This window comes from Leopardus geoffroyi, chromosome C3 (genome assembly GCF_018350155.1).
Source record: "Leopardus geoffroyi isolate Oge1 chromosome C3, O.geoffroyi_Oge1_pat1.0, whole genome shotgun sequence".
NCBI classification, from domain to species: Eukaryota; Metazoa; Chordata; class Mammalia; order Carnivora; family Felidae; genus Leopardus; species Leopardus geoffroyi.
Genome location: NC_059338.1, coordinates 67,525,487 through 67,552,269, shown reverse-complemented (window position 1 = coordinate 67,552,269; position 26,783 = coordinate 67,525,487). Strand labels below are relative to the sequence as shown.

The following is a 26,783-nucleotide window of genomic DNA, read 5'->3' as shown; positions in this document are numbered from 1 at the left end:
GCTCCCAGATCTGAAGTGGGCCTGGCTGTCCCAGGCACCCCCGGACTCCGCTAGAGCGCCGGCGACCCCCAGGCCACCGCGCTTCTTCCGGGGCCCAGCGAGCCACATAAAGGTCCGTCGCCCAAACTTTTCGGTTGCACTCCTGCGTTTCTGTCTCCTCCTCCCTCGCTAGGCTGCGGGCGCGACAGCCGGACCCGGTGGTCTCCGGACCCCTGTCTCCTGCGCTTCCCGCCCAGAGGCTCCACCGCGGTAGCGGGACCCTGGGCCTGACCACGCAGTTCCGCTCCTCCAGTCCTGCAGGGGGCGCTGTGGCACCCTGCCACCTGTCTCCCGGCTCTCGATTCCTCCCGGCGAGCTCCCAGACGCGCACGTTCGCGGCTCCGCCCCTCCTGGCAGCATCCCTCCTTCCTATTGGGCGAGGGCGGGCCGGGCCGTCCAATGGGACGGGGCGTTGGTGCGAGGAGGCGCCGCCATCTTGGGCCGCTGGGTCTTCGCACCGGTCGCTGGCTGCCCGAGGTGGGTGGAAGGTGGGCCGTGTCGCGCCGCCTGTGGTCGCGGGCCTCGCCTCCTCTCGCGCTCCGCTGCGGCCCCACGATGCCGCAGTACCAGACCTGGGAGGAGTTCAGCCGCGCGGCCGAGAAACTCTATCTCGCCGATCCTATGAAGGTAAGTCGCCGGCAGGGCCGCGGGTCAGGATGTCTTCCCTGCCGCCCGCGCGACCTCCAGAGCTTCTCCAGCCCCCTGGCCGGTGCTGGCGGTGAGCGGAGACGGACTCTCTCCTCCCCGGGGAGCGGCCGGACGGAGTCCTCGCGCGGCCCTGCGCATGCCCTCCTCGCCCCCAGGCCCTCAACCTCCCCGCCGCCTTCGCTGGGTTTACGTGTCTCTCAGGGCAGGGCTCCTCCCCCTGCAGCCGCGGCCCGGGTGCCCTCTTCCGACCTCCTGCAAATAAAACCGGGACGTTTGTCCCCGCCGAGACACTTGAAAGAGGCCCCCCAGTTGGGAGGCATCCGCACCCCTTAGAATCGTGGTTCTTAACCTTTCGGAGGTCGGTGCCCTCTTGAGTAAGTGAGAGTGCTTGCACCGTTTCCCCAGAACATCAGCGTTTGCAGATGGGTTTAGGGGGCTCGTTCGCCACCGCCACAGAAGTCGTAAATAGATGCCAGAGTTCAGGTCACCGTTAAAGGGCACGGAAGTCCCAGTGGCGGGAAGTTAAGGCTTCGGGTCTTGATTTTTTTTCCGCTGGAGATTTTATTTATTTCGTTGTCATACCCAAAGAGTGTTTAAATAATGGGGCGCCTGGGTGGCTCAGTCGGTTGAGCATCTGACTCTTGATCCCGGCTCAGGTCATGACCTCAGGGTTTGTGAGTTCCAGCCCCGCATCCGGCTCTGTGCTGACAGCTCAGATCCTGGAGCCTGCTTCGGATTCTGTGTCTCCCTCTCTCTGCCCCTCCTCTGCTCATGCTCTGTCTATCTCTCAAATATAAAGTAAGACATAAAAATAATAATAAGTAGCTCCTTGCTAATTAAAAAGCTTGCTAGGTTTCTAGACCTAGAAAAGTAGCAAGAAGCTGTAAAACAATAAAAAGTCCATTCTTTACAGTAAAAGGTTGCAATGATAAGATGTGGTGGAACGGGTTAGATGTTTTGGGGGTTGAGTATGTTGTTTATGACCGGATCCCTGGCTCCTCCATTGGTCGACTTCCCTGTGTGCAGGGACGCTGCTTCTCCAGCTCCAGCTGCGGGGACAGTGCGGCCCAGGATTCGTGTCCAGCAGTACCCACAGCTACCAGAGTGTTTGAAAACAGGGCAAAGAACACACACGTTCCCATCAGGAGCCATCATGTTTCAAGAGCAGGGTCGGGAAAATGAAAATAAAATGGTAGTTACAGAGGATTGCTGTGAACATGGCCAGTCTAGAAGAGGCCAGAAGGGGAAGCTTTCAGCTCCTCACCCCATAGAAAATCCCAGTGCTCTGGAAACCTCTGCCTCCTCATGACAGCCTTCTGCGGGTGTTTGTTGTTTTATAGGGATGAGGGGAGGAGTGCGGAGGGGGAGCTGGACCAGGTTTTCTTGGGCGCCTTCCAGGTGACAGCCATTCAGGTCCTTCTGCGTGTGATTTATGTGAGCGGTTAAGACCCTCCCTGGAGGGAAACGAACAGTCTTTGATACGTTAGCTGGTTTGCCCGGGGTCTAAGGTGAAGCCAAAGTTCGAACCCACTTCTCTAAACCCCGAATCTGAGCTCTTCCTGCCAGTCTGTGAAGACGAAGAGACGTTTCCTCGGGACTCTGGAGCCGGTCATGCAGAACCCTCTGTCCTCTTCCACCCGTTGAGCCCGTCAGCACACCCGCCACCTTTAACGTTGCTGGAGATGGTGTTCCCGCTGGACCACGTAACAACCTCCTAGTCGGTCCTTCTGTGTCTCCGGTCCCTCCTTCATTCACTCAGGCCACACCGTCTGAGACAAAAACCGACTTCTCTGTTTCCTGCTTAAATGGTGTGTTTACACCGATTGCCGGAGAAAGTCCAGGCTCCCCGTCCACAGTCTGACCCTCTCCAGTCTTTCTGGCTTGGCTTTTCCTCCACTCTGGTGCCCTGACTTTACAGAATTGTCTTCGTTCGTGCAGCTGCTTCAGCTTCTCTCCTGCCTTCTTCCCTAGAAGCAGAACGGCATGCATTTCCACAGCTGCCTTCAGGAAGCCTTCTTACACCTCCCCTTCCCCCAACTTAAATCACTTGTTTTGTCTTCTAGCATCTCCCCCCCCCCCCCCCCCCCCCCCCCCCCAGTATGCCTTCATGGGATTTCCTCTGTCTGGTGTTTTGGTTGAACTCATAAGAAAACAAGAACCTGATGGCTTTTTCTTTCTTTGTGGCGTCTGACCTGGTTGTCTTAGGTGCCCCCTAACTTACAAAATGGCCCCTCTTACAGTGACTCTCATTTCTCCTCATGAAGCCAGCAAGCATTCTTTTAACAGAGAGATGACTTTACATAATTGTCCTGCTTTGTACATTGTAAGGTTCCGTTGTGTTTCTGGAAAGCTGATTATTTAAAACGGAATTAAATAGCCCAATAAATAGAATCGGGTGTCCAAAGATAATCTAGTTGTAATTTACATAAGTGCTTGGTGAGTTCCCTTTTGCCCTTCACCAAAACAAATCTCATGGTGGCGGCCTTTTTGTCCCCCAATCCTGGGAGAGCAGAGAGCATGATGGGAAAGGCTGTAGGTTACAGCTCTTAATACCCCTTTTTATATTGTTGCCAGAATTGTCTTGAGATTTCAGGTTCTACATTGTAACCATTTTAAAAACGTTCCTACTGGGGTGCCTGGGTGGCTCAGTTTATTAAGCGTCTGACTTCAGCTCAGGTCATAATCTCATGGTTCAGGGGTTAAAGGCCCGAGTCGGGCTCTGCGCTGACAGTGTGGACTCTGCTGGGATCCTCTCTGCCCCTTCCTCTCTCGTGTGCTCTCCCTCTCTCTCGTTATTCTTAAAAAAGAATAATGTTAGCAAAGTTGTGAACTCTGTCGGGAGATGCTTTCTTTTAGGTGAGTCATTTTCTTGGCTGTCTAACCGTAGCATGCCGAGCAGTGAAAGGAATTGTGTAGTATGGCGCTCAATGTAGGAATTATTTTGGAAAAGTTGAGGATGGAGACTTCTTTCCAAGACAGAGTTCTGCTTTTCTGTCATAACGTATCATGTCGTGCCATCATGATAAAGACGTGTTTGTGTCCGAATCCGCCTCCTGAGAGCCTGGAGGAGGGATGGCAGGGACCGCCGCGGCGGGGCTTCCTGAGACGGATTTGGACCCAGACGCCCCGTCTGCTGTTTTTCCCACTGCTTTTCCCATCATTCCTCTGTGGCGGGGTGGTGGGTATTGCAGGGTAGGGATACTAAACCCCTTAGGTTTAGTATTTAAAACTGGGGACCTGCAAATCACCCTGACAAAGGACAGAGTAACAAGAGGAAAAAACCCTGACACGTGTGCACATGAATGTGCACAAGTTCACAAAGCAGTGTGACTGAGGAGACAGAATCGGGGCCTCTAACCTGTCTTACCAAGGTCCTAAAGTGTGGGAAGGAGGGTACCCAAAGGAAAGCGGGTTTGGAACTTCCGGGAAGAAGGGTATGCTGTGGGAATGTGTGGTAAATGAGAGTCGTAAGGTTTGCGATGCCCTCTTTTCCCAGTAAGGAAGAAAGGGATACCTTTACTCTTAGAAATTTATGTCGGGGTGCCTGGGGGACTCAGTCGGTTAAGCATCCGCCTTTTTATTTCAGCTCAGGTCATGATCTCAACGTTGGTGGGTTTGAGCCCCACGTTGGGCTCCATGCTGACAGCACAGCCTGCTTGGGATTCTCTCTCTCCCTTGCTCTCTCTGGCCCTCCCTCTCGCACGTGCATGAGCGGCTCTCTCAAAATAAGTAAACAAACTGAAAAAAAAAAAAAAAATTCATGTCACTTTTACAAAGGTTCATTTATGTCCTGCTTGTAGCCAGAAAGGGCAGAGAGAACTAATTGCTCTGAGCTCGGGTCAGTCCTTATGCCAGAGTGATAGGTTTGAGGTGGCATGGTGGGGTCCCCTTCAGTAAATAGACCGTCCCCAACTTAACGTTGGTTGGACTTTCGGTGCTGCAAAAGCAATATAAGTTCAGTAGAAAGCATGCTACGAATTTGAATTTCGATCTTTTCTTGGGCCGGTAATCAGCAGACAATGCTCCCACAAAGCCGGGACCGCCGGTAGCAGGCCATAGCTCTCCATCGGCCACGCCATCAAGAGGATAAACAGCCGGTACGCTCCGAACCCCTCTGTACCCCCACAGGCATCGTTTGCAGTGTGGTGTTCGACAAATTACATAAGACGTTCAGCATTTTGTTATCAAATAGGCTTGGTGTTAGATAATTTGGCCCAACTGGAGGCTAATGTAAGCGTTCGGAACGTGTTTCAGGTCCGCTAGGCTGTGACGTTTGGTAAGTTAGGTATGTGAAATGCATTTTCGACTTAACGATATGTATTTTTTTAAGATTTTATTTTTAAGTAATCTCTACACCCAGCGTGGGGCTTGAACTCAACAACCTCAAGATCAAGAGTCTACTGAGCCAGCCAAGTGCCCCCTTTCTTAAAAGTAATTTCTACACCCAGCATGGGGTTCGAATTCACAACCCTGAGATCAAGAGTCAGATGCTGTACCGACTAAGCCAGCCAGGCGCCCGTGATATTTTCAATTTATGATATTTTCATCTGATGGTGGGTTTATTGGGACATGACCCCATCATAAGTCAAGAAAGGTCTGTGTATCCTAAACCGACTGAACCACCCAGGCGTCCTTAAGAAAGGTCTGTGTATTCTTAATGCCAAACCACCTGAAGAGTCTCCTGGACGTTCCCTGCATGTGGGTGTGTTTTGGGAATTTTCAGTACATCTCTTCCAACTGGCTGCAAGTTAAATACCCGGCTTTTAAAAAAGTCTGAAAAACGAATTGTAGCGATAGGAATGGACTGAAATACCTTTTCCTACCTTATTTTGGTAATAGCAAAGATGCTTCTGGGTGTTTTGGCTATTAATTCTAAAAGAGTGCTTTCAGCGTACCTGAAGACTAAGTTATTTTTGAAAAATGTCTTCTGACTTCACTGTTTCTAAATGTGTATTTTTATTTCAGGCACGTGTGGTTCTCAAATATAGGCATTCTGATGGGAGTTTGTGTATTAAAGTAACAGATGATTTAGTTGTAAGTATACATTTTTATTTGTTGCATACTTCCAGACTTGTTGGAATTAATCCTTTTGAAATTACTTATGTAGCATTTATACAGATCGCCTGTTAGGATGCTTACTTTGCATTTTGTTCCAAAGTCAACCTCATTCTAGAAGCTGCCTTTATAGACTTTTGGGGAATAACTTCCTTCATCAATACAGTATGTCACGTGTAATTTAATTACTTTCAGACTTGAAGCGAGAGGAGTGTGGAGACCCAAAGTGGACGCTCCTTATGAGCGTGTGAGAAGGTGGTGGTATTTGAACACAGGTTCTAGGCTTTATAGTCCACCCTCTCTCCTTCCCTGTCTGCTCTGTCTTGTCACTTGCACACATCCCAGTAATCCCTTGGCCCCCTGCCACCTGCTCCCCACCGGCCACTGCTCCCCACCGCCAGTGGCCATCTGCTGAGCTACTCTCCCCTGAGCTACTCTCGTCTGCTGAGCTACTCTGGGTGAGATCCCGTCAGCAGCCCCTCATTTTCAGACCTCATGTCCTCATCAGCTCGCATGTTACCGGACCTCCCTGCTGCTCTGATACAGGAAACCACTCTCTGGTGGGAATTATTTTGGCATCTGTTGTTCCATTTTATTTTTTTTCTCTCTTCTCTGTTTCATTCCTCTTTGCTAATAAATATTGATTTCTCGGGGCGCCTGGGTGGCGCAGTCGGTTAAGCGTCCGACTTCAGCCAGGTCACAATATCGCGGTCCGTGAGTTTGAGCCCCGCGTCAGGCTCTGGGCTGATGGCTCAGAGCCTGGAGCCTGTTTCCGATTCTGTGTCTCCCTCTCTCTCTGCCCCTCCCCTGTTCATGCTCTGTCTCTCTCTGTCCCAAAAATAAATAAACGTTGGAAAAAAAAAATTAAAAAAAAAAAATATTGATTTCTCCAGGATTCTGTCCTTGGCCATCTTTCCATACTGCTTCTGGAGCGGTCCATTCAGCCACGGAGCCCAGGACTGCCTGGGTCTAGGCCTGTCTCCAGATTTGTACATTTAGCTCATGCTTTTCTCCTGACTTGCCGCCCAGCTCTCTGTTGAGCATCCTCGTGTCGGTGCTTCTCGGAATTAGCCCATCTAGAGTGGAACCAGACTGCCACCTCCCGTTTCCTGGCCTTGGTTGGTTACGCTCTCACCCACCTGCTCGGAAACCCTAGGATCATGTCAGGCTCCCTCCTTTCCCGTCCTCACCTGCACTGTTCTGCGCTCGAAGAGCGTGTATTTTGATCCTCTCACGTGACCACGTGCTCGCCTGGGCCTTCAGGAATGACCGGCCCGAGCGCCCTCGTCTCATGTTCTCCCACGAGGGCCCCGTCTTCACTCTTCTCCCCTCAGTTCAGGGCGTTGTCCTCACCTGGCGAGGCTTCCAGACCAGTCTCCTGACTGTGTGCCTGCCGCCAGTTCATCTTCAGTGGTCCCGAGGGACTTCTACAAACGCACATTTGCTCATTAGGACCCTGCCAAGAAACCTCAGTGCCTTCCCCATCGCTGCCCACGTGGCCGCAGCCTCGTGTCCCCTCCACCCTTCTGTTACCTGGGGGCTCCTGGGACCTGCGGGCTGTCGTGAGCTTTCCCACTTCTCCGAGCTTCGAAGGGTTCTGTGTCCGTGTCTGCAGCTCTGAATCCCACCCCCGCCCCAGTGTGGCAAGACTGATGCTTCTCTCCCCAGACCCAGCTCAGAGGGTTGCTTCCCTCCAGCTTTTCTTTTTCACTCTCTTTGTCTTGTATCGTCATTATTTCATCATATTTGTCTTTGTAGTAGATTGTGGGCTTCTGAGAGAACAGAGAGCAGAGAATTCTTACCTGTGTTGCTAGTGGCTAGCATGATGTCTTGACTCGGAGGGTACTTAGCGAGCAGGCATTTATTTTCCATTACTGTTTTCTTAAGGTTTAGATTTTTAAGTTCTCTCTACACCCAACGCGGGGCTCGAATTCACAACGCCAAGATCAAGAGTCGCTCGCTCCATTGACTGAGCCAGCCAGGTGCCCCGTTAAACATGTTTTTCGTAGGTTAGTTCTTTTAAACATCTTATAGTGACTGGAAATCACTTTTTGTCTCCGGTTACGTATCATACTTTTGCATCCTATATTTGTGTTGAAGGTCCCATTGTTGGGTTGCACAAATTCAGACTTTGCGTGACCACCCTTGTTCCGGGAACTACTTAAGTTGGGTGAAGTCACTGGAAACGTGAGACAGGACAAGTAAGCGGAGGTGCAGTCGGTCAGACCTGGAATCAAGGCGTTCGAATCCTAGCTCGGCCCTTTCCCGGCCCTTCAGCCTTGGAGAGGTTTGGGCCAAAAGTTTGGCTTTCCAGGCCTCAGTTTCCTGACCTGGAAGCGCCCCGGCGGCGGTCACTTACCCGACTGGGGCGTGGCCGTAAACCACCTGTGGGGAAGGATGCGGCTCTGCCCCGCCTCTTCTCGGGCCGCACGCATGTCCCTGAGCCTCAAGCGTTCACTCTGAGGATCGTTTCCCTGTGACGGGCACAGAGTGGAAACTGCTGCGTTCTGTGTTTAAAACAGCAAACAACACAGAACTGATGTTCACACAAATTGAGGACCTTCCGCCTCTGGTCGTGATTCTGCCTGGTTCAGGACTCCCGGGTGGCAGTCTTGGGGAGGACTTGATGCATCACTCCGGTGATTCCTGTGACCAGATCGAAATAGGATCTTTTGTTTCTTTGTTAAAACTGCTGAGAGTTAGTCCGTGTTTGGAAGGAAGCAGACACAGTTGAACCCATTCTCCTGAACGGTAGATCTGGGAATCCGCTCCAGCGGTAAAAATCTGGTCTCTGCTAACCCTTGAAACAAGTTTGCGCACCTCCCTTGCTAATGCGTTTTAATAGTTAACAGTCCCTTCGCAAACTCAGCCTTGGGCTACATTTATTGTTGTCACCATGTGGCTTTGACTTTTCTATAATCCCATTTGTGCATCGGTTTTTCCTCCTCCCATGACTGATTTAAACATTTTCTATGAATCTGAAATCTTTTTTGTGAGACCAGAATGACAAGGCAGATCCATTCGCCCTCACGGCCTCATCACGAGATTGTCACACATCCCACGATGTGTGGGCAAACGTTTTCAGTGAGTGATTTTGGAGGGCAGAGTGGATTCAGACCATTTGGGGATGATAAGATCGAACTGTAGATTACTTAAATTGATGAACATTATTGCAGGATCGTTCATTCCCTTTGTTTAAGGCTCATGTGAACCCTTAAGATGGGCTGGAGAAAAATGGACCTATTACTACAAAATGAGAGAAAGAGCTGCCAGCTGAAATTTGATATCTTTGAAGACTGTAGAAAAATGGTATTTGAGAGACCTCCGGCAGGTCTTAAGTACCTGCCTAGTGAACAGTGTAACTTACAGCAAAGAAGAATTTGGTTTGGATTAAACATCGTACATCCCTTCAGCGTATCAAGGTTGGACAGATTTATGCGGTTTAGTTGAGGCAGTGACCAGCTGTGAGCAAGTGATGCTGGATTTTCTCTTAAATTCTCATTACTGCTTTCTCCCCATCTCCCATTTGCGGTAGGAAAAGGGATCCTGATCCTGCTATGCTTTCCCCAGTATAACTCCATTATTTATGACCAGATCCCAGGGGAAAATAAGTTGATTCCAATCCTTGAGTCCTCATCAGACCCCACAGCAGGATTTAGCTTATTACTTAATTGGTCATTTTTGAGACACCTCTGATAGAGTTCATTTCATTTTTTTAATTTACAGCAGTGGAGTTGGGAATACTGTAAGATACTAAAGGAATGTAATTTCTGGGGTCTTAAAAACCTGAGTGTATTGGGGCGCCTGGGTGGCTCAGTCTGTTAAAGCTTCCGACTTGGGTTCAGGTCATGATCTGGTTTGTGAGTTCGAGCCCGCGGTCAGCTCTGTGCTGACAGCTCAGAGCCTGGAGCCTGCTTCAGATTCTCTGTCTGTCTGTCTCTCTCTTTCAAAAATAAATAAACATTAGAAAAAGAAAGAAATGATTGTATTTGCCTTAGTATGACCTCTGGAGGGAATGGGATAAAATGTGGTAGGAAAGACTCAGGTTTGTACCCAATCCTACATTTGCTACATTGTTAATCCAGTTTTAAGAGTTAATGTGCGAGTTAATGTGCGCTTTTGAAATTTCTGACAGTGTTTGGTGTATAGAACAGACCAAGCCCAAGATGTCAAGAAGATTGAGAAATTCCACAGTCAACTAATGCGACTCATGGTAGCCAAGGAATCCCGCAGCGTTGCCATGGAAACGGACTGAATGGTTTGGAAGGAAGATGACCCTTCTTTGGAAGTAAATATCTTTTGAATTTGAAAACAGTGTCGGGAGAGAAAATACTTTATGTAACTAAGTGGGCTCTTCAGAAGCGGGAGATCGTTTTTTGTACTTTTTTTGTAATGTTTGCGTTAGAGAGCTAGGACTGTAAATGCTTTCAGGTAGAAAGCCTTTATTTATTTTTGGAAATTGAACAAGAAATGCATCTATGTTGGAAACTTTTTGCAGATCGATGTTGGGCGAAATACATAATTATTCCATGGTTAAATTTGTATCCGTAATTTGAAAATGAGCTGTCAATAAAAGCCCATTCTTCCTTAAATTTAGTGAATCTGTCTTTAAAAGAAAATGAACCGTACACATTTTGCTGCATTGATAGGTTTCTTTTGGAGCATAACAATTGTGTCATTGAGGACCCACCACCGTCGGGTATGGTGAGTGGAATTCTGTGCACAGCAGCACACCGGTCTGTCTGTGGGCGAGGCGTCTCAGCTGTGTCTCCAAGTGATCATGGAACCAAGTGTGCTTGACCTAAAACGTTGCGGCTTTAGCCTGCATTTTTTACCATAAGGAATTTGTAGTATCATTCACTTGTTGAGCAGATATTTGCTTTGAATCCAGCTTTCAGTGCCCGAGAACAACCACAGTTACTTCAAGTGCATGGTCACTGCTATACTGAGACCACCGTATTCCAGAAGGCCTTGCCACGCGTTTCCCGTCTGTGTTTTCTCAGAAGGGCTAACGATGTGACCCGTGAAGTCTGCGGGTGTCTGCGCCACCGCTGCCCATCTCTCCCTTCACCAGGATGTTGTGTGACTGTCACGATGTTATGTTGTCCGCTGAACCAGAAGTATGATGTTACTTGATACTCATCGTATAATTGTAACCCGAGTTTCACCACCTAAATGTTCGCGTGTTGCTTCCTATGTTAAAATATTTTTTGTTAGGAATTTGTCGTGTTGAGCAACATTTTAACCTGGGAAATTCCGTCAGCCATATGACTTTTTTCATGTTTCCGAGAAGTCTATAAAATATTATATGGATGTATGTTGTCTCTTGAAGTTTTTAACTTCTCAAGAATTTATTGATTTCTTGACTGGCATATACTATATTCATTTAGTCTAAAATAAGCCTAGTGATACTGTAAGTAATTTTTTTTTGTCTGTCAGTGCCTTTTATTACATGACTTTCTGTGAAGACCTATGTTGATGGCAAGGTGGTTTTCTTGGTTAAGAAAAGTAACATCAAATAGTAAAGGGTATTTTGGGTTTGTGGTACCCCCGCTGCCTAGAATGAATGGGGTCACTGGAGGATTTTTTGGATCTTTTTTCTCTCATTTACACCTTCCACTTCTTAACGGTACTTCGTAAAAATAACCTGGAAGGGACAGACTGGGATTCGGGGTCCTGGGGTCCTTGTAGCTCAGAGCAGAGGGCGCACGCACGCCAGACTCCCTGGCCTCCAGTCTTGGCCCCACTGCTCGCCGACCCTGGTCTCAGGATGCTTCGGACACCGGGCTCGCAGGTGCTCCTGGGACCTGACGAGGGCTGAACGGTGTCACCTCTTTCAAGCCCTCAGCGCAGTCCCCGCAGCGGAAAGCTCCATCACAAGAGCTGTCGGCAGGAGGACAGTTCTCAGGGAAAGGGTATGGCCAGCCTTTAGTTTTATTTCATAATTTTAATTGAAGGATTATTTAGAGACAGCATCTGCCTTTTCTGCCGAGAGCTGTGTCTATTATTAAACGCGGCTTCTGGCAGTTGGGAAGTGAGACAAGACTGCCCGCAACAGAGCGTGTTCTTCTGTGGGGAGAAGCCGAAATCCTCGAACCTAAAACTTGTGTTTATTTGTCCCTGCACAAAATAAAGTTATTAGGAGAATCAGTTGGTAAACGTTTTGCATGTCTTAAACACCACATAAACAACAAAACAGCAAACATCGTACGTTCTGAAAATTGCAGTGCCGTATCCTTCGTTGTTTGTTTTTTGTTGTTTTTTTAATCATGAAGTGTTTCTAGACGCTGTAATCCGGCTTCCGGGGACGAATTTTCAGCACCTTGTCGGTGGCGTGTTTGATCCAACACTGCTGATGCTAAGACAAGCCAGGAGAAGTCACCGTGGTGATTGAGATTCCAGATGTAGTTAGCAGGTCAGATCGTCGCATTTCGTGTTTCTCTGACAAAGGCCCACTCTCTGCACCTTGTGAAGTGTTGCTGGTCGGCCACACGTGTTCTCTGCCGTCAAGGGTTGGCTTCTCCCCCTTGGGCCTCCTGGCCGGCCAACCTTTTGTCTTAAAAATAATCTTTCTCAGCCACAGCTTTTAAGTCACTGATGAGACGCGGGATTGGCAGAATTTTACAGTCGATACTGCCTGCTGCCCTTAGAAATACCTAACGTTAACAACCGCCTGGTGGGCATGGCCTTCGCAGTATTCTAAAACCAGTTCAAAATGAAACATGTGAAATTAGTTGCCCAGGAGCAGGAAGAGGTCCCGTCCTTCCCGCGTACTGAAAGTGAACCTAAAAACCAGATCCCTGTATTTACTGCGCCCCTACCGTGCAACCTAGTAAAACCCGCCTTGTGGTAATGGCAGTATCGTAGTAGTTCGTAGTATTTCTGTTCGAGACGCAAGGAAAACGTTCCCCTAGTACTGTGGTTAAAATTTATGAGAGCGGAAGAAAGTCCCAAGTATGGCATCCCTCTTGCGCTAGTTGGGGGGGCGCCTGGCTGGCAGAGGAGAGTGCAGATCTTGGGCTCGGGGCCGTGAGTTTGAGCCCCGCGTTGGGGTCAGAGGTTACTAAAAAACGGGCACCTGGATGGCTCAGTTGGTTGAGTGTCCGACTTTGGCTCAGGTCAGATCTCATGGTTTGTGAGTTCAAGCCCCCATGTCAAGCTCTGTGCTCAGAGCCTGGAGCCTGCTTTGGAGTCTGTCTGCCTGTCTGTCTCTCTCTGCCTCTACCCTTCTCGTGCTCTGTCTCTGTCCGTCAAAAATAAATAAACATTAAAAAATTTAAAACAAACAAAAAACAAAGTAACAGCGCTGGTTGGGCTGGTTCCCGATGAGGTGGAGCTGAGTGCGTGGAACAGCTGTTTGAGGACCATGAAAGGAAACCAGTGGATTAGGGGAGATCAGAGTTTGAAGTACCACTGAGCCAGCGGTGAGTCCTTTCTCCCCTTCTGGTATCCCCCAGCCTGAACTCGGCACACTGAGAACCTAGAAGTGAGTCCTGGGGCGCAGACAGGGGACCTCAAGCCCTCTCGGTCTGCCTCAAGGAGGAGAAGGGTAACTCCTAATACGCCCAAGAGAGTGTAGAAATCCTTTGTTTTGGTTTTTTCCCTTGTTTTGTGTTCCCTTACAACCCTCCCCCAGGCAATCCCAGGATGGTCAGGGCATCAACTATAGCTGTATTTCCAAGAGGGTAAGAGCCAGTCTCCACTGCATTTTTCTCTGCCCTCCATCTACTTGGCCTGGGTGTAAACACCATGGCAAAAGTAGTCTAGTGGCCGGAGAACGAGAGATAGAAGGAACCAGAAAGTACCAGAAGTCACAGAGAGGAAGAATTCAGAAAGTGACCTGGTAAATTGTTTGTGAACTCCTGGGTCCATTGCCAGCCTGCACATATGTATGATCTGATCCTTTTCAGCAGACCAGAGACTCTGCCTGAACTAATAAAGAGACCACCACCCAAATTCCAGACGGGCCACTGGGAGGCATTCACATGCAGTAGGTCCAAAAAGCACTGCAAAGATTTTGAAAGTTAAACTGATATTCCCAACTGCCTTCTGAAGGCTAGGATTCCAGTGTCCGATCAGCTGTCAAAACATTTGCCTGATCTTATACACGTGAAACTAACGTTTTATGTCAGTGACGCCTGAATTAAACAAATAAATAAACCTTTGCCTGCAACCTAACCAGGTTGACTGCCTGCTGAAAGAAAAACCTGGTTTTTTCCGTAGGATTTAAACAAGACCCAGTTTGATGATGTTCGGAATGTCAAGGAAACCATCCAGAATTACCTGGCATACCAGGAAATGGGGAGAAATCTCAACTCTCAGAAAAAGACCATCCAGAGATGCTAGCACTGAGATATCACAGATGTTGGGATTATTTGACAAAGACATTAAAGCAACTATTACAAAAGTGTTCCAGCAAGTAATCAGGAATAGTCTTGTAGCCAATGAAAAAACCCAAATCACAGCAAAGAAATAGAATGAAGTGGAAGAACGAAATGGAAATTTCAGAACTGAAACACACAGTAACCAAAATTAACTCCCAGAATGGTCTTTAGTGTAATGGAGGAAAGAGCAAACTTGGAGATAAACCAAGAGAATTTAATCTGAAGAACAGAAAAAGATTGGGAGACAGCAAAGACACGAGCAGAGCTTCAGAGAGCTGCAGGACAATAATACAGGGTCTGACATTTGTGCCTTCAGAATCCCAGGAAGAGAGAAGAAAGCATGAAATATTTGAAGAAATACTGGCTAGAAAATTTCACTCAAATTTGGTGAAAAACTTAAACCTATAGATTCAGGAAACTCAGAGACCCATGCCCCAACAAGTACATTTTTAATATCAAAAGATAGGTCCTAAGAGCTTTAAAACATTGCCAAGAGAAATTAAGATTTAAATGAGTGAACTATCGCATTCACATGTCAGAGGAATCTGTATTATCAAAGTGTCATTTTTCCCTAAATTGATCTATACCTCCATTGTATCTCTAGTTAAAATCCCAGCAGGCTTTTTTGTAGAAATTGATACTCTGATCTGAAATTCACATGGAAAAGCGGAGGACCTGGTCGAGAATAGGGAACAGACCCACACACATGGATAACTGATATGTTATAGAAATGCAAAAACGAGTCATGGGGAAAGGACAGTCTGTTCAACAAATGGTGCTGAGATTATTAGATACTTGTTTTGGATTTTATTATGTAATCCACACCCAAGATGGGGCTCAAACCCAACAACCCCAAGATCAAGAATTGCACGTTCCACCAACTGAGCCAGCCAAGTGCCCTGCAAATAATGTAAACTTTGGCCTCTGCCTTTTACCATGTACAAATATTAATTTAAGATGAACCACAGGGGAACCTGGGTGGCTTAGTCAGTTGGGCATCTAACCCTTGATCTCAACTCAGGTCTTGATCTCAAGGTCGTGGGTTCGGGCCCCACATTGGGCTCTGCTCTGGGCATGGAGACAACTGAAAGGAACGTATTTTAAAAATTTAAAATGAACTATGGATCTAAATATAAAGCCATAAAACTTCTAGAAGAAAACGAGGATTTTTGTGACCTTGGTTAGGCAAACATTTCTTAATCTGTATGCAGCCTATAAAAAAAAAAATTAAAATCTTCTGTTCTCCCAGAGTCACTGTTAAGACAATGACAAGCCACGTATCAGAAAAAAATTATCTGAGGCTCCTAGGTGGCTCAGTTGGTTAAGCATCTGGTTCTTGGTTTCAGCCCAGGTCATGATCTCATGGTTCGTGGGATCGAGTCCCGTATCAGGCTCTGCACTGTCAGCAGAGTCTGCTTGGGATTCTGTCTCTCCCTCTCTGCACCTCCTCCACTCATGCACTCACTCACTCTCTCAAAATAAACAAACTAGAAAAAAAATTATTTGCAAAGCATATATATATAATATATATAAGAACTCTCACATAAAAAACTCTGACTACTCAATAACCGCCCCCCCCCCAAAAAAAGTACACAAAAGATTTGCACAAACACTTCACTGGAGAAAATGTACAGATGCCCAAAAGCTCATGAAAAGATGTTCAACATCATTAGTTGCCATTTAAAATCAAGTTTAAAAATAAGAAGAAACAACCAGAATTCTCATGCAGCTGATCGGAATGTAACCTTATACAGCCATTTGGAAAACAGGCAGTTTCTTTTAAAATTATGCATACATTTACCACACACACAAAGGCCTGTATGTGATATTATGTGATATTATTTTAAAGTAGTCTCTACACCTAACATGGGGCTCAAACTCACAACCCCGAGATCAAAACTCGCATGTTCTATGGACTGAACCAGCCGGGCGCCCCAACTTCTACATGAATATTGATAGTGGCTTTATTCACTAACAGCCCCAAACTGGGAACAACTGAAAAGTCCATCAACAAGTCCGGTTACTGGATAAACAAGTTGTGGCACGTCCACACGTGGCCTTACCACTCAGCAATGAAAAGGAATAAACTGTCACCACACACAACAACATGGGTGAATCTCAAAATAATTATGCTGAGTCAAAGGAACCAGATGTGCAAGAGTTCCATACCGAATGATTTAACTTAGGTAGATTTCTGGAAACTGCAAAATAATCTACAGCGACTGCAGATCAGTGGTTCTCTTGGGGGAAAGGGGCACGTGAACAGAAGGAATTGCAATGAGGCGCGAGGAAACTCGCGGGGGGGGGGGGGGGGGCGGGTAACGGGGGTCTTCACCAACTCGCTCTTCCTGGGCTGCTCCCAGCCAGCATCTGACCACGACAGGGGTGCCAGCAGCGAGCCAGTCCTGCCCCATGCGGCCTGGCCACCACTTCAGGTGGCAATGCCTTCTGAGGCTCTCCCCAGCCTCTCCCTTCCTGGGTGTTTCTGCCAGTAAATCTGCACGCTTCCTATTCCAGCTTGGTGTGTTTTCTGGAGGACTTGACTTTATACAGTACCTTCACGTGTGTGTCGTCTGAATTTGAAGATGTTTGCTAATTTTCTGTTGTTGTCATTTCTTTAAGGGTTCTTGGGAGCTTGGATGAGTTCCTTAACCTCAGTGCCTCAGTTTCCTCCTATGTGAATGGCAATGATAATAGTATTTACTTCATAGGGTTGTAATACAGATGAAGGGAATTAATCACGTGTAAAGCACTTAAAAGCATGCCTGGCACATAGCAGTCGCTACGTGTTCAGTAAACATAAAAAAAAACAGTGGTCCTGTGTGTGTTCAGAATGTCCTTTGCTATGTACGTTGCAAACGTTTTTGCCCAACCTGTCCCTCATGCTGCACTTTTGTGTGGGGATGATTTGGTTCCTTGCAAACCAGTTTCTTTCCTGTGGCTGCCGCATCAAATCACCACAAGTTTAGTGGCTTAAAACAACACGAATTTATTCCCTCAAAGGATCAGAAGTCCAAAGGGACTCTTAAAGAGCTGAGAAGTTGCCAGTAGGGCTCGCTTCTCCTGGGGCCTCTAGGGGAGAATCCATTTCTCTGCCTTTCCCGGCCCCTGGCTCACGGCTCCACATTACATCGCCCCATTTCTTTTTTTTTAATTTTTAAAAAATGTTTATTTTAGTTTCGAGAGAGAGCAGGAGCAGGAGAGGGGCAGAGAGAGAGGGAGACACAGAATCTGAAGCAGACTCCAGGCTCTGAGCTGTCAGCACAGAGCCCGACGCGGGGCTCGAACTCACGAACCGTGAGATCATGACCTGAGCTGCAGTCGGATGCTTAACCGACTGAGCCACTTGCACCCCATTTGCACCCCATTTCTGTCTTCACATCACCTCTGCCTCGTTTGTCCTTCTTGCTTCCCTCTTACAAAGACTCTTATGATTACGTGTAGTGCCCATCCACGTACTCCAGGATAATGTCTCCATCCCACCTAAGGCTGTATATTCACAGGTTCTGGATATCTTTGGGGGAGCCATTATTTCTCAGCCTGCTAGAGATGGGCCTTTTGTCAGACACAAGTTCCAGATTTGGACACTGGCCACTGTCTCTCCTAGTCCACGGCTTTATGGTTTGGGCTGGATGTCAGTGTGGTTGGCATTCACACCCACAACTCAGAAGCACAGGAGAGTCAAAGCCTGTGAGCTCACCCTTGGCTGACTTGACCAATGGGGGCTGGGAGCTATTCCTCCCACTCCCTGGGAGCCGGGTGGACGGCTCCGGGACTCAGTTTATAAAGCTCCTCAGAAGGTTCCATGGAAGCAAGCACCAGTGGCCAAGTTGAAAACACATCCTTGTATTGTCTTTTCCTCCTTTGAACCTCTCAGCCCTCACTCCTGTCCCTGGGATGATGTCCCAAATGAGCTACTTGTATGGAAGCCCACGTCTTACCCTCTGCTTACAGAAATATCTCAGAAATCAGAGCCAGAAAGAAAAAAGGAGGCAGGAAAAAGAGAGGAAAAGCAGTTCAAGACTTGGATAACAGGAATCACAGAAGAAGGAAAATGAAGAAATCCTCAATAAGATGACTTAGGAAATGCTTGCAGAAGTAAAGGACATGACTCTGCAGACTGGAGGGCCCTCCTAGTGCCTCATGTAACACGTAAAAGTAAACCGAGTATCAAAGCCAGTGACGGAATTTCAGAACAGTGCGGGTAAAGAAAAGATCCTAGAAGCTTCCAGAGGGAAAACGAGGTTCTTTAAAAGGATCGCGCATCGAAATGGCTTTGGACTTGGGGCGTCTGACTGGCTCTTGATCTCAGAATCGTTGAGTTCGAGCCCCACGTTGGGTGTAGAGATGACTTAAACAAATAAACAAAAAAAAAAAAAAAAAAAGGAGGATGACTTTGGATTTGCCAGTGCCTACTACCAGAAACTAGGAGATCATGGAGCAAGGCCATCAAGCTTCTGAGGGGAAAATCTTTCCGTTCTGGAGTTTTGCATTAATCACTGGGAAACATCGAATAAAGACGTTTTCCAGCCACACTTCAATTATGTTTTGCTGAGGTAACAACCCCCGCCAATCTCAGTACCGTGAACAAAGTTTAGTTTTTTGCTTACGTTAGAGGTAGCTGTGGTTCCACAATCCTGCTCCTGCTCCAGTGTCTTGACTCCAGGGTTGAGGAGGAAAGAGCAAAATCTCACAACAGCTCTCAAAGCCGGTGCTCAGATGTTGCGTCATATTCTATTGGTCAAAGCAAGAGACACGTGCAAGCCTGCCATCGGTGACCTGGGGAATTATACTCGTCTGCAGGGAGGCACCGGAGGTCACGAAGCAAAGGGCAGGATTGCCTGGGAACAGAATCCACACGATGTCTCAAAACTTTACCTCCCACCTCTGGGATGCATTCCTCCAAAATAAAGGAGTGAGCCAAGGGAAGAGGGGGGTGTGGGATACAGGAAGCAGACTCGTAACAGGAGGGCCCCAAAAGGGTCCCCAGGGTGGAGGTGAAGGGGAGCCTGGCCGCAGTGGTGCACCAGGCGTGGGGCAAACACACCAGACCAGAAGTCTCTGCAGGCACTTAAGAACCATGAACTCGAAGCAAATCCAACCTGAATGAATTTACTCAGAAAAGCTGTGCATGACCGATTGGGGGGTTGGTGTTGAAGTTGGGGCTCCGATCATGCAAAATTAAGACATATTAATGTTAGGGAAAATGTGTTAAACAGGAAAAGAAAATTGATCATAGTTCTATAGATCAGCCCTGAATTGGCTTCATAACAATGAAAACAGTGAACAATTATATAACTAAAATTAGTTGGGGGATTTAGGCAAGGATGGGAGTCCACAGAGGGACGTCAGTTGAAGTAAGAGCTCACTTCCACGTCTGTTGAGGCCTTCCACATGTAGTGCTGGAGATGTGAGTGGGAAAAAAAGGGAACCAACATAAATACACAAATATAAAAAGAATCCACTAGAAGGGTTAAACCTGGCTTTTCACTCTTCCAGGAGAATGGGGGTTGGGGGTGAAACTACTATTGTCTTAAACACTTTGAGCCATTTGATGCTTCAAATTAAAACTGACTAATGCTCGACATCATCATCATCAGGGAAATACAGATCAAAACCACAGTGAGACACCACTCACACATGTCAGAATGGCTAACATTAACCACTCAGGCAACAACAGATGTTGGCGAGGATGCGAAGAAAGAGGATCTCTTCTGCACTGCTGGCAGGAATGCAAGTTGGTGCAGCCACTCTGGACAACAGTATGGAGGTTCCTCAAAAAATTTAAAAAAAGAACTACCCTATGACCCAGCAATAGCACTGCTAGGAATTTACCCAAGGGATACAGATGTGTAATTTGTAGGGGCACATGCACCCCAATGTTTATAGCAGCGCTATTGACAAGAGCCAAAGTATGGGAAGAGCCCAAATGTCCATTGATGGATGAATGGATAAAGAAGAAGCGTGTGTGTGTGTGTGTGTGTGTGTGTGTGTGTTTACACACACACATGAATATATATATATATACACACACACACAATGGAGTATACACACACACACACACACACACAATGGGGTATTACTCGGCGATCAAAAAGAATGAAATCTTGCCATTTGCAACAATGTGGATGGAACTAGAGGGTATTATGCTAAGCGAAATTAGTCAGAGAAAGACAAATATCATATGACTTCACTCATATGAGGACTTTAAGAAACAAAACAGATGAACATAAGGGAAGGGAAGCAAAAATAATATAAAAACAGGGAGGGGGGCAAAACATAAGAGACTCTTAAATAAGGAGAACAAACTGAGGGTTGCTCTTGGGGTGCTGGGTGGGGCGATGGGCTAAATGGGTGAGGGGCATTTGGGAGGGCACTTGTTGGGATGAGCACTGGGTGTTAAACATAGAGGATGAATCACTGGAATCTACTCCTGAAATCATTATTGCACTAGGCTAACTAACTTGGATGTAAATTCAACAATAAAAAAAAAAAAACTGATTAAAACATGGGGTGGCAGGAGTTTAAAGAACAGCCCCCCCCCCCATCAGTGCCAAACTGGAACAAAATTATTTTCATAGTCAAATGAGGTGTAGAAACGACGCAGTGTCCAGGGCAGACCCATATAGGGCTGAAGAGGGCCCTTCCTGACCTTGAACTTTGTGTTTACTTGTGAGCTTCTTGACTTCCTCCTGTTGACTTGATCTTCACACGATTATGTCGTTGATCATTGCCCTTGAAACCCTGAGAACAGGGTACCGTCCAAGGCCTCAGGACACCTGGAGGAAGTGGTCTGGGGAGTCAGTGCAAAGTCACATGGAAGAACTTTGGGGATCGGTGAGTAATAACCTACCTTTCTGGGGACGTGGGGAAATGTTTTCAAATCCAACAAAACATATCTTTCGTCGGTGCCTGTTTTATAAATGTGAGATCCATAGAAAATCTAAGACTACTTCCTAGTAGTAACTCAGTACATAGGATATATTCTGTATTATTTTGTCATTCCTGATCTCCCCAACAGACACCTTTGCAAACTATCTTGCATCATGTCCACGGACAAGTTTCTAGAAACTAGGGATTCTGCTCATGTTTTATTTATTGGGTGGTTCCCATGTGGGTGGTTATCATATGTATTGGTAGCCCCATATACTGACAGATGACTGGAAAATATACTTGACTATGAAAATGATGAGACGACACAGATATGAAATTACTCTTTTTATTTTATTTTTATTTTTTAATTTTTAGTAATCTCTACACCCAACATGGGGCTTGAACGCATGACCCCGAGATCAAGAGCCACACGTTCCACCAACTGAGCCAGCCAGGTGCCCAATACGAAACCATTCTATATAATTAATACTCTTACAAAATTCTCTCTCACCAGGACATTTTGTAAAATGCCTATTTGGTATCCCCACCCTCGCTTCTTTAATGTCCTGGTGGATTTGCAATCTGTTCATCTTGAAGTAATGAATCGTGGGCACTCTGCCCTCTTGAGAACCTAAACTGGAATGAAATGCGGGCAGGTTCTGATGCAATCAGCAAGCTCTCGGTTGGTGTCTGGTAAAGGAATTTATTGGTGAATATGGGGAGTGTCCTGATAGCAGATCGCGCAGGGCAGGAGTCCAGGGGTGAGCCAGGGTGAAGGAAACGCTTGAGGTGAGGAGAGAAAGGGGCAGCGGTTTACAGGAACCGATCCGAGCCTGGGGTTTGAACTCAGGCATGACGCATGCTCTAGAATATGAAGGAAAAAGCAATGAACCGGGAGGGTCCGGTGACCTCAGAAAACAACATTTATAAGTTAATTCTTATTTGTATCCATGTGCGTGGTTTTTAAAAAATAAAATAATCAAGGCTTAGAATAAAATAGAACAGTTCCCATCCCTCATGTTTCTTATTCTACCTTCCAAGTCTTTTAGCATTTCCTTCTGTAAACGGAAATCACATAATGCAAATTTCCAGGTTTGTCGATTTGGGACATTGTCTATTGATTTTATGGTGGGTAAAGACTTAAGTCGTGTACCCCCACCTCCACTGCTTGGAATGCATCCTTCCCAACATAGTAACAGTGGCTTTTTGTTAGATCAGCAGTTTCCACAATCGTGACCACGTAAATACTACTCACAGCAGAGCCAAGCAGGGTACCGTGATTACATTTTCTTTGTTTTTCAACTCTTTCTTTTGCTTATTTTTCTGTGTTCCTTTCCCTAGTTTTTTCCCCCCAAATATGCCATCATATCCGACAAATGTCTATTCATTTTATTTTCCAGAAGCTTCTATCAGTTAATGTATGTATTTCATCCCCTCTCTGGGGACCTGCCTCCCGGTGCCCTGTGCCTGCTACACAGTTATCAGCCTGCTGTGCTCCTCTGTATTAGATCCCCTGTTCCCAGTGACCGTGTCCCCTTTCATAATTTACTCCCTTGTTTTGCTGGAGCACATCCGCTGGTTACATCTCAAGAAAGGGTACACAAAAGAAATAAAAATGTTTTTAGTCCTTGCATGTGTGAACATGTCTCTAATTTGTCCCCATACTTCATTATAGGATTCTTTGTTGAAGATAATTTTCCTCCAACTTTTGAAGGCCTTGCTTCACCATCTTATGGCATCAGTATTACTGCTAAGAAGACTGGTGACATTCTGGGGCACCTGGGTGGCTCAGTCGGTCAAGCGGCTGACTCTTGATCTCAGCTCAGATCTTCATCTCGGGGTTGTAAGTTCAAGCCCCGCCTTGGGCTCCACACTCGTCGTGGAGCCTACTTAAAAAAAGGAGAGCATCTGGGTGGCTCAGTTGGTTGAACATCCACCTCCTGATTTCAGTTCAGTTCATGAACCCAGGGCTGTGGGGTCGAGCCCCACTTCAGGCTCTGCACTGAGTGGAGCCTGCTTAAGATTCTGTCTGTCTGTCTGTCTGTCTCTCTCTCTCTCTCTCTCCCTCCCTCCCTCCTTCCCTCCCTCACTCCCTCTGCCCTCCCTGCTTGTGCTCCCTTCTCTCTCTCTCTCTCTCTCAAAATATAGAAAAGAAGACTGATGACATTCTGACTAAGAGTGTTTGCGTTGACCTCTTTATGTTTTTGTTTTTCTCTCTAGGAGTTTTTAGGAGCTTATCTTTTCTTCAGTATTTTGAAAGTTCATGACCACTTGCATTGGTGTGGTTCTGGCTTTTTATTGTGTCTTTTCAATCTGGAGACTTCTGTCCTTTCGTTTGGGAAATATTCTTGGATTATTTCTTTAGTAATTTACTTCTGTCTTTATTATCTTTTCTCTCTTGTGGAACTCAGATTAGTCTGCAGATTTCTGGATTGATCTTCTGATTTTCTTTCTTTCTCTCTTTGCTGTCCTCCCTCCCTCCTTCCTCCTTCCTCCCTCCATCTCTTCCTTCCTTCCTTCCTTCCTTCCTTCCTTCCTTCCTTCCTTCCTTCCTTCCTTTTCCCACTGTCTATCTCTTTGGTTTGTGTTCTGTTTTTCTGGGAGAATTCCTTAACTCCATGTTCTGACTTCTCTGTTGAAATTTTTATTTCAAAAAGTGTTATCTAATTGTCTGAACGCTTCTTTGGTTTATCGCCTCCTGTTCCTGCTTCATAGATACAATTCATTTCTTATCTCTGTGGATATTCTAGCTTCTTCTTTTGCCTGTGAACACTTTCCTTCTGTGCTTTGCCTTTTATGTCAGAGGCTTTCCCCAAGTGTCTGATCATTTAATATTTAGGAGTGAGGCCCAAAAACACCAGTTGGAAGGTCTGTGTGCGTGGTGGGCAGGACCCCAGGTTGGCCTCAGTGGAGGGAAGATGGGGAGCCACAGTTTTGTTATGAGGCCCCCAAGTGTCATTACCATTTGGCCAGTGGCCTTGAGGGTTTTTTTTTTTTTTCATTTCCTTAGGGAGGGGACCCTACCACATTCCCCCCATTGATGCTCGGACCCCTCTATTTTGGGTCAAAGAGCATCATCTTGGTTTAGAGGTTTATATTTTTATAACATCACTACATGAGTGGCCATCTTTTTTTAAATCATGTCCTCAGTGAGACTGAGACAACCAGGGGAACTAAGCAGGGTAGGATTAAGCACCCTTCCAGAATTAGGAGGATAATTTTTATGAGAGTTTCGAATCCCTCGAAAGTTGAAAACCATCCTCTAAATAACTCCCCGGGGTTTTAACTGTTTCGGGTCTGGCTGGGGGCAGGAGAAGTCCTTTTCATTTCCTCTGTGATCTCTTCTATGACCTTTTTTTAAAAAATTATCTATCTGTAGGCAGCAGGTGCCCAGCTTAAACTTTTTATGAACTCCTCCCTCAGAAGCAAGCAGGTAGTCTAAGCCCTGGCGATTTTGATAGATGGCATTGTGCATTTCGGTTTGCTGCTTGGCCGGTAAGTCAAGAGCTCTGGCGGTTTCATTGGTGATAATTTCTGCAACTGCTTGCAGCCTGATTATGCGGGTTAGCACGTAGGTGGGAGTGCGGTGGCCCCAGCACCGTCCTCTGCCCAGGTGGCAGGGCCACGATATTGGATTATACACTCGGGAGGCCATTCGTCGTCTTTTAATGGCTGATTTGTGGGACACGCCGTTTCCTCTGAGTCTCCCTGTCCCCCCACACTTGGACTCCCAAATGTCTCCCTCTGGCAAGCGGGAGCAGGAAGAGAGATGGACAAAGAGTTCCCAGCACACGCGACCCTGACCAGCCTGGGGGGAGGGCCGTGTAGGCTGTCCTGCCACGTATCTAGGACAGTCCACCTGGACCCGCCATTTGATGGCTGCGCTGACACTGTCCCAGGCCTCTCAGGAAAGAGAGAAGTTAGACAAGGGGTGGGGATCTGGTTCAAGGTGATCTGGGGTCCCCCACCATTGGGTTTTCTGGGCAGTTAAGTTATAAAGTCTTTGGCCTAGGCAGGTTAAGTTTTTAACAGAGATGACGATGAACTTTCCCCCACCAGGCAAGAAGGTTTTTCCCAATAATTGAGCTTTTGAGAAGCCAAACCCCAGTAGGACTGGGGTGTTTTGTTTTACTGTAAGGTTTGTGGGGATCTGATTTTCTAGTCTCTTATGGCCATTGTTTTCCCGTGTTGGCACCAACGAAGCATCCTGTCCACAAGAGGAAGGTGAGTGAGTGTTCACAGAAACCTCTCCCCACATTTACAGCCGGCCCCGGGTGGCCTCGGCCAATCCTGTGGCAAAGAGTAGAGCAAGAATCACAACAAGAGCAAGAAACAGGGCGTGACAGTGCGTCACAGCATGGAAACATCTAGAAAATAAGGACAGTCTTTTGTCCCACCAGACCTTCGATTCCTCAAGCTCCTGGCGTGCGTAGCTCAGTCAGCTTCCGGAGTGACTAAAGCAGGGCTGCGGTCTCCCGGAGCCTCTGGAGTGGAAGAATCTTCCGTGTGGTCAGCTTGCGCGGCGTGGATGGATCAGGAAAGCACTCCCAGCTTCGAGATGCCGGCTTCACTCTGCCGTAGTGAATCCAGGGACCCACTTCGGCCACCTTTCCTGCGGTAGGGGTGGACAAAATGACAGTGAACGGGCCCCTCCAGAGGGGTCTTAGGGGTTGGGCACTCCAGTCCTTCACCCAGACAGCATCTCCTGGTTAAAGGGGCGAGCGTCTGTGGTCAGACTCGCAGGGAATCGCTCCCTGACCCCGTGGTGTAAGGTGGTTAGGGTAGAGCCGAGGGCCCGCATCTGTGCTCGCGGGGTTAGATTGTCTATGTCATTTAGATCCCCCCTCATGCCCTTGGTATTGGGGGGAGGGCGCCCATACAGGGTTTCATAAGGGGAGAACCCCGTGGGCTTCTTCAGCCTCCCACCTGCGGCTGCAGTCTGCCTCCCGGAAGGTCCCTGATCTCTCCCTGCCTGATGTTAACCTTTCCCTATTCACTCCTCCCCTGGAACAGGGCCTGTGACTGGTTAGAGAACAGGGACGATGACCGCTCTGGCTTCTTCAAGCTGGTAAGGGGCGGTGCGGGGGTACAGCAGTCAGAGTCAACCCAAGGGTCAGCCCAGTGGCCACGGTATAGTTGACAGGGAGGCTGGCAGGCATGAGACGGCATAAACATGAGCAGACGTGAAGAGAAAAACACAAAGTAAAGATTCTGCCGACCAGCAAGACGGCATCTTAAGATGGCGTCTACGGTTTCCAAACCCGTCGGACAATCTCGGAGAGACCCTGACTTTGTAAACAACACACGTCAGGGAATCTCTCGTAACCCAGGTGATGGAGAAGCAGGAGCATTAAGTAATCAGTGGTGGCTCTGTTTCCGGGAGTTTGGCCCTAACTTAGTTAAAAAAAACTTTTTTTTTTTTTTTTTCAACCTTTATTTTATTTTTGGGACAGAGAGAGACAGAGCATGAACGGGGGAGGGGCAGAGAGAGAGGGAGACACAGAATCGGAAGCAGGCTCCAGGCTCTGAGCCATCAGCCCAGAGCCCAACGCGGGGCTCGAACTCACGGACCGCGAGATCGTGACCTGGCTGAAGTCGGACGCTGAACCGACTGCGCCACCCAGGCGCCCCCAAAAAAACTTTTTTAAAGCCCCTGATGCTGGTGAGGTGTTATTTGGAGTTTTGCTGAGTATAAGCAGACAGCGTGCTTTACTTTGAGGTGTAAGACTTTTCCGAGAGCCAGGAGTCCGACTAGAGAAAGTCAAAGCAGTCGTTCACCCTGAT

At 47.3% G+C, this 26,783-nt stretch overlaps 1 protein-coding gene across 2 annotated transcripts; it reads left to right on the top strand.

Moving 5' to 3' along the window:
• The first annotated feature begins 451 nt into the window (after positions 1-451).
• Positions 452-11,889, top strand: SRP9 (signal recognition particle 9). 2 transcript variants are annotated; one of them, XM_045453280.1, is made up of 4 exons: positions 452-666; positions 5,653-5,721; positions 9,878-10,030; positions 10,392-11,889. In XM_045453280.1, exons 1-3 carry the CDS (start codon positions 595-597, stop codon positions 9,995-9,997), a joined length of 261 nt encoding a protein of 86 aa, XP_045309236.1. In that variant the 5' UTR covers positions 452-594; the 3' UTR covers positions 9,998-10,030; positions 10,392-11,889. The 2 variants fall into 2 exon arrangements, with proteins under 2 accessions (XP_045309236.1, XP_045309235.1); XM_045453279.1 differs by having other exon boundaries at positions 9,878-11,889.
• The last annotated feature ends 14,894 nt before the right edge of the window (positions 11,890-26,783 follow it).

Bases quoted from the DNA above. Each gene is read 5' to 3' on its own strand.
- SRP9 (XM_045453280.1), top strand. From the start codon at position 595: ATGCCGCAGTACCAGACCTGGGAGGAGTTCAGCCGCGCGGCCGAGAAA. The intron at 667-5,652 runs GTAAGTCGCCGG...TTTTTATTTCAG, and splicing joins ATCTCGCCGATCCTATGAAG to GCACGTGTGGTTCTCAAATA. The intron at 5,722-9,877 runs GTAAGTATACAT...AATTTCTGACAG, and splicing joins AAGTAACAGATGATTTAGTT to TGTTTGGTGTATAGAACAGA.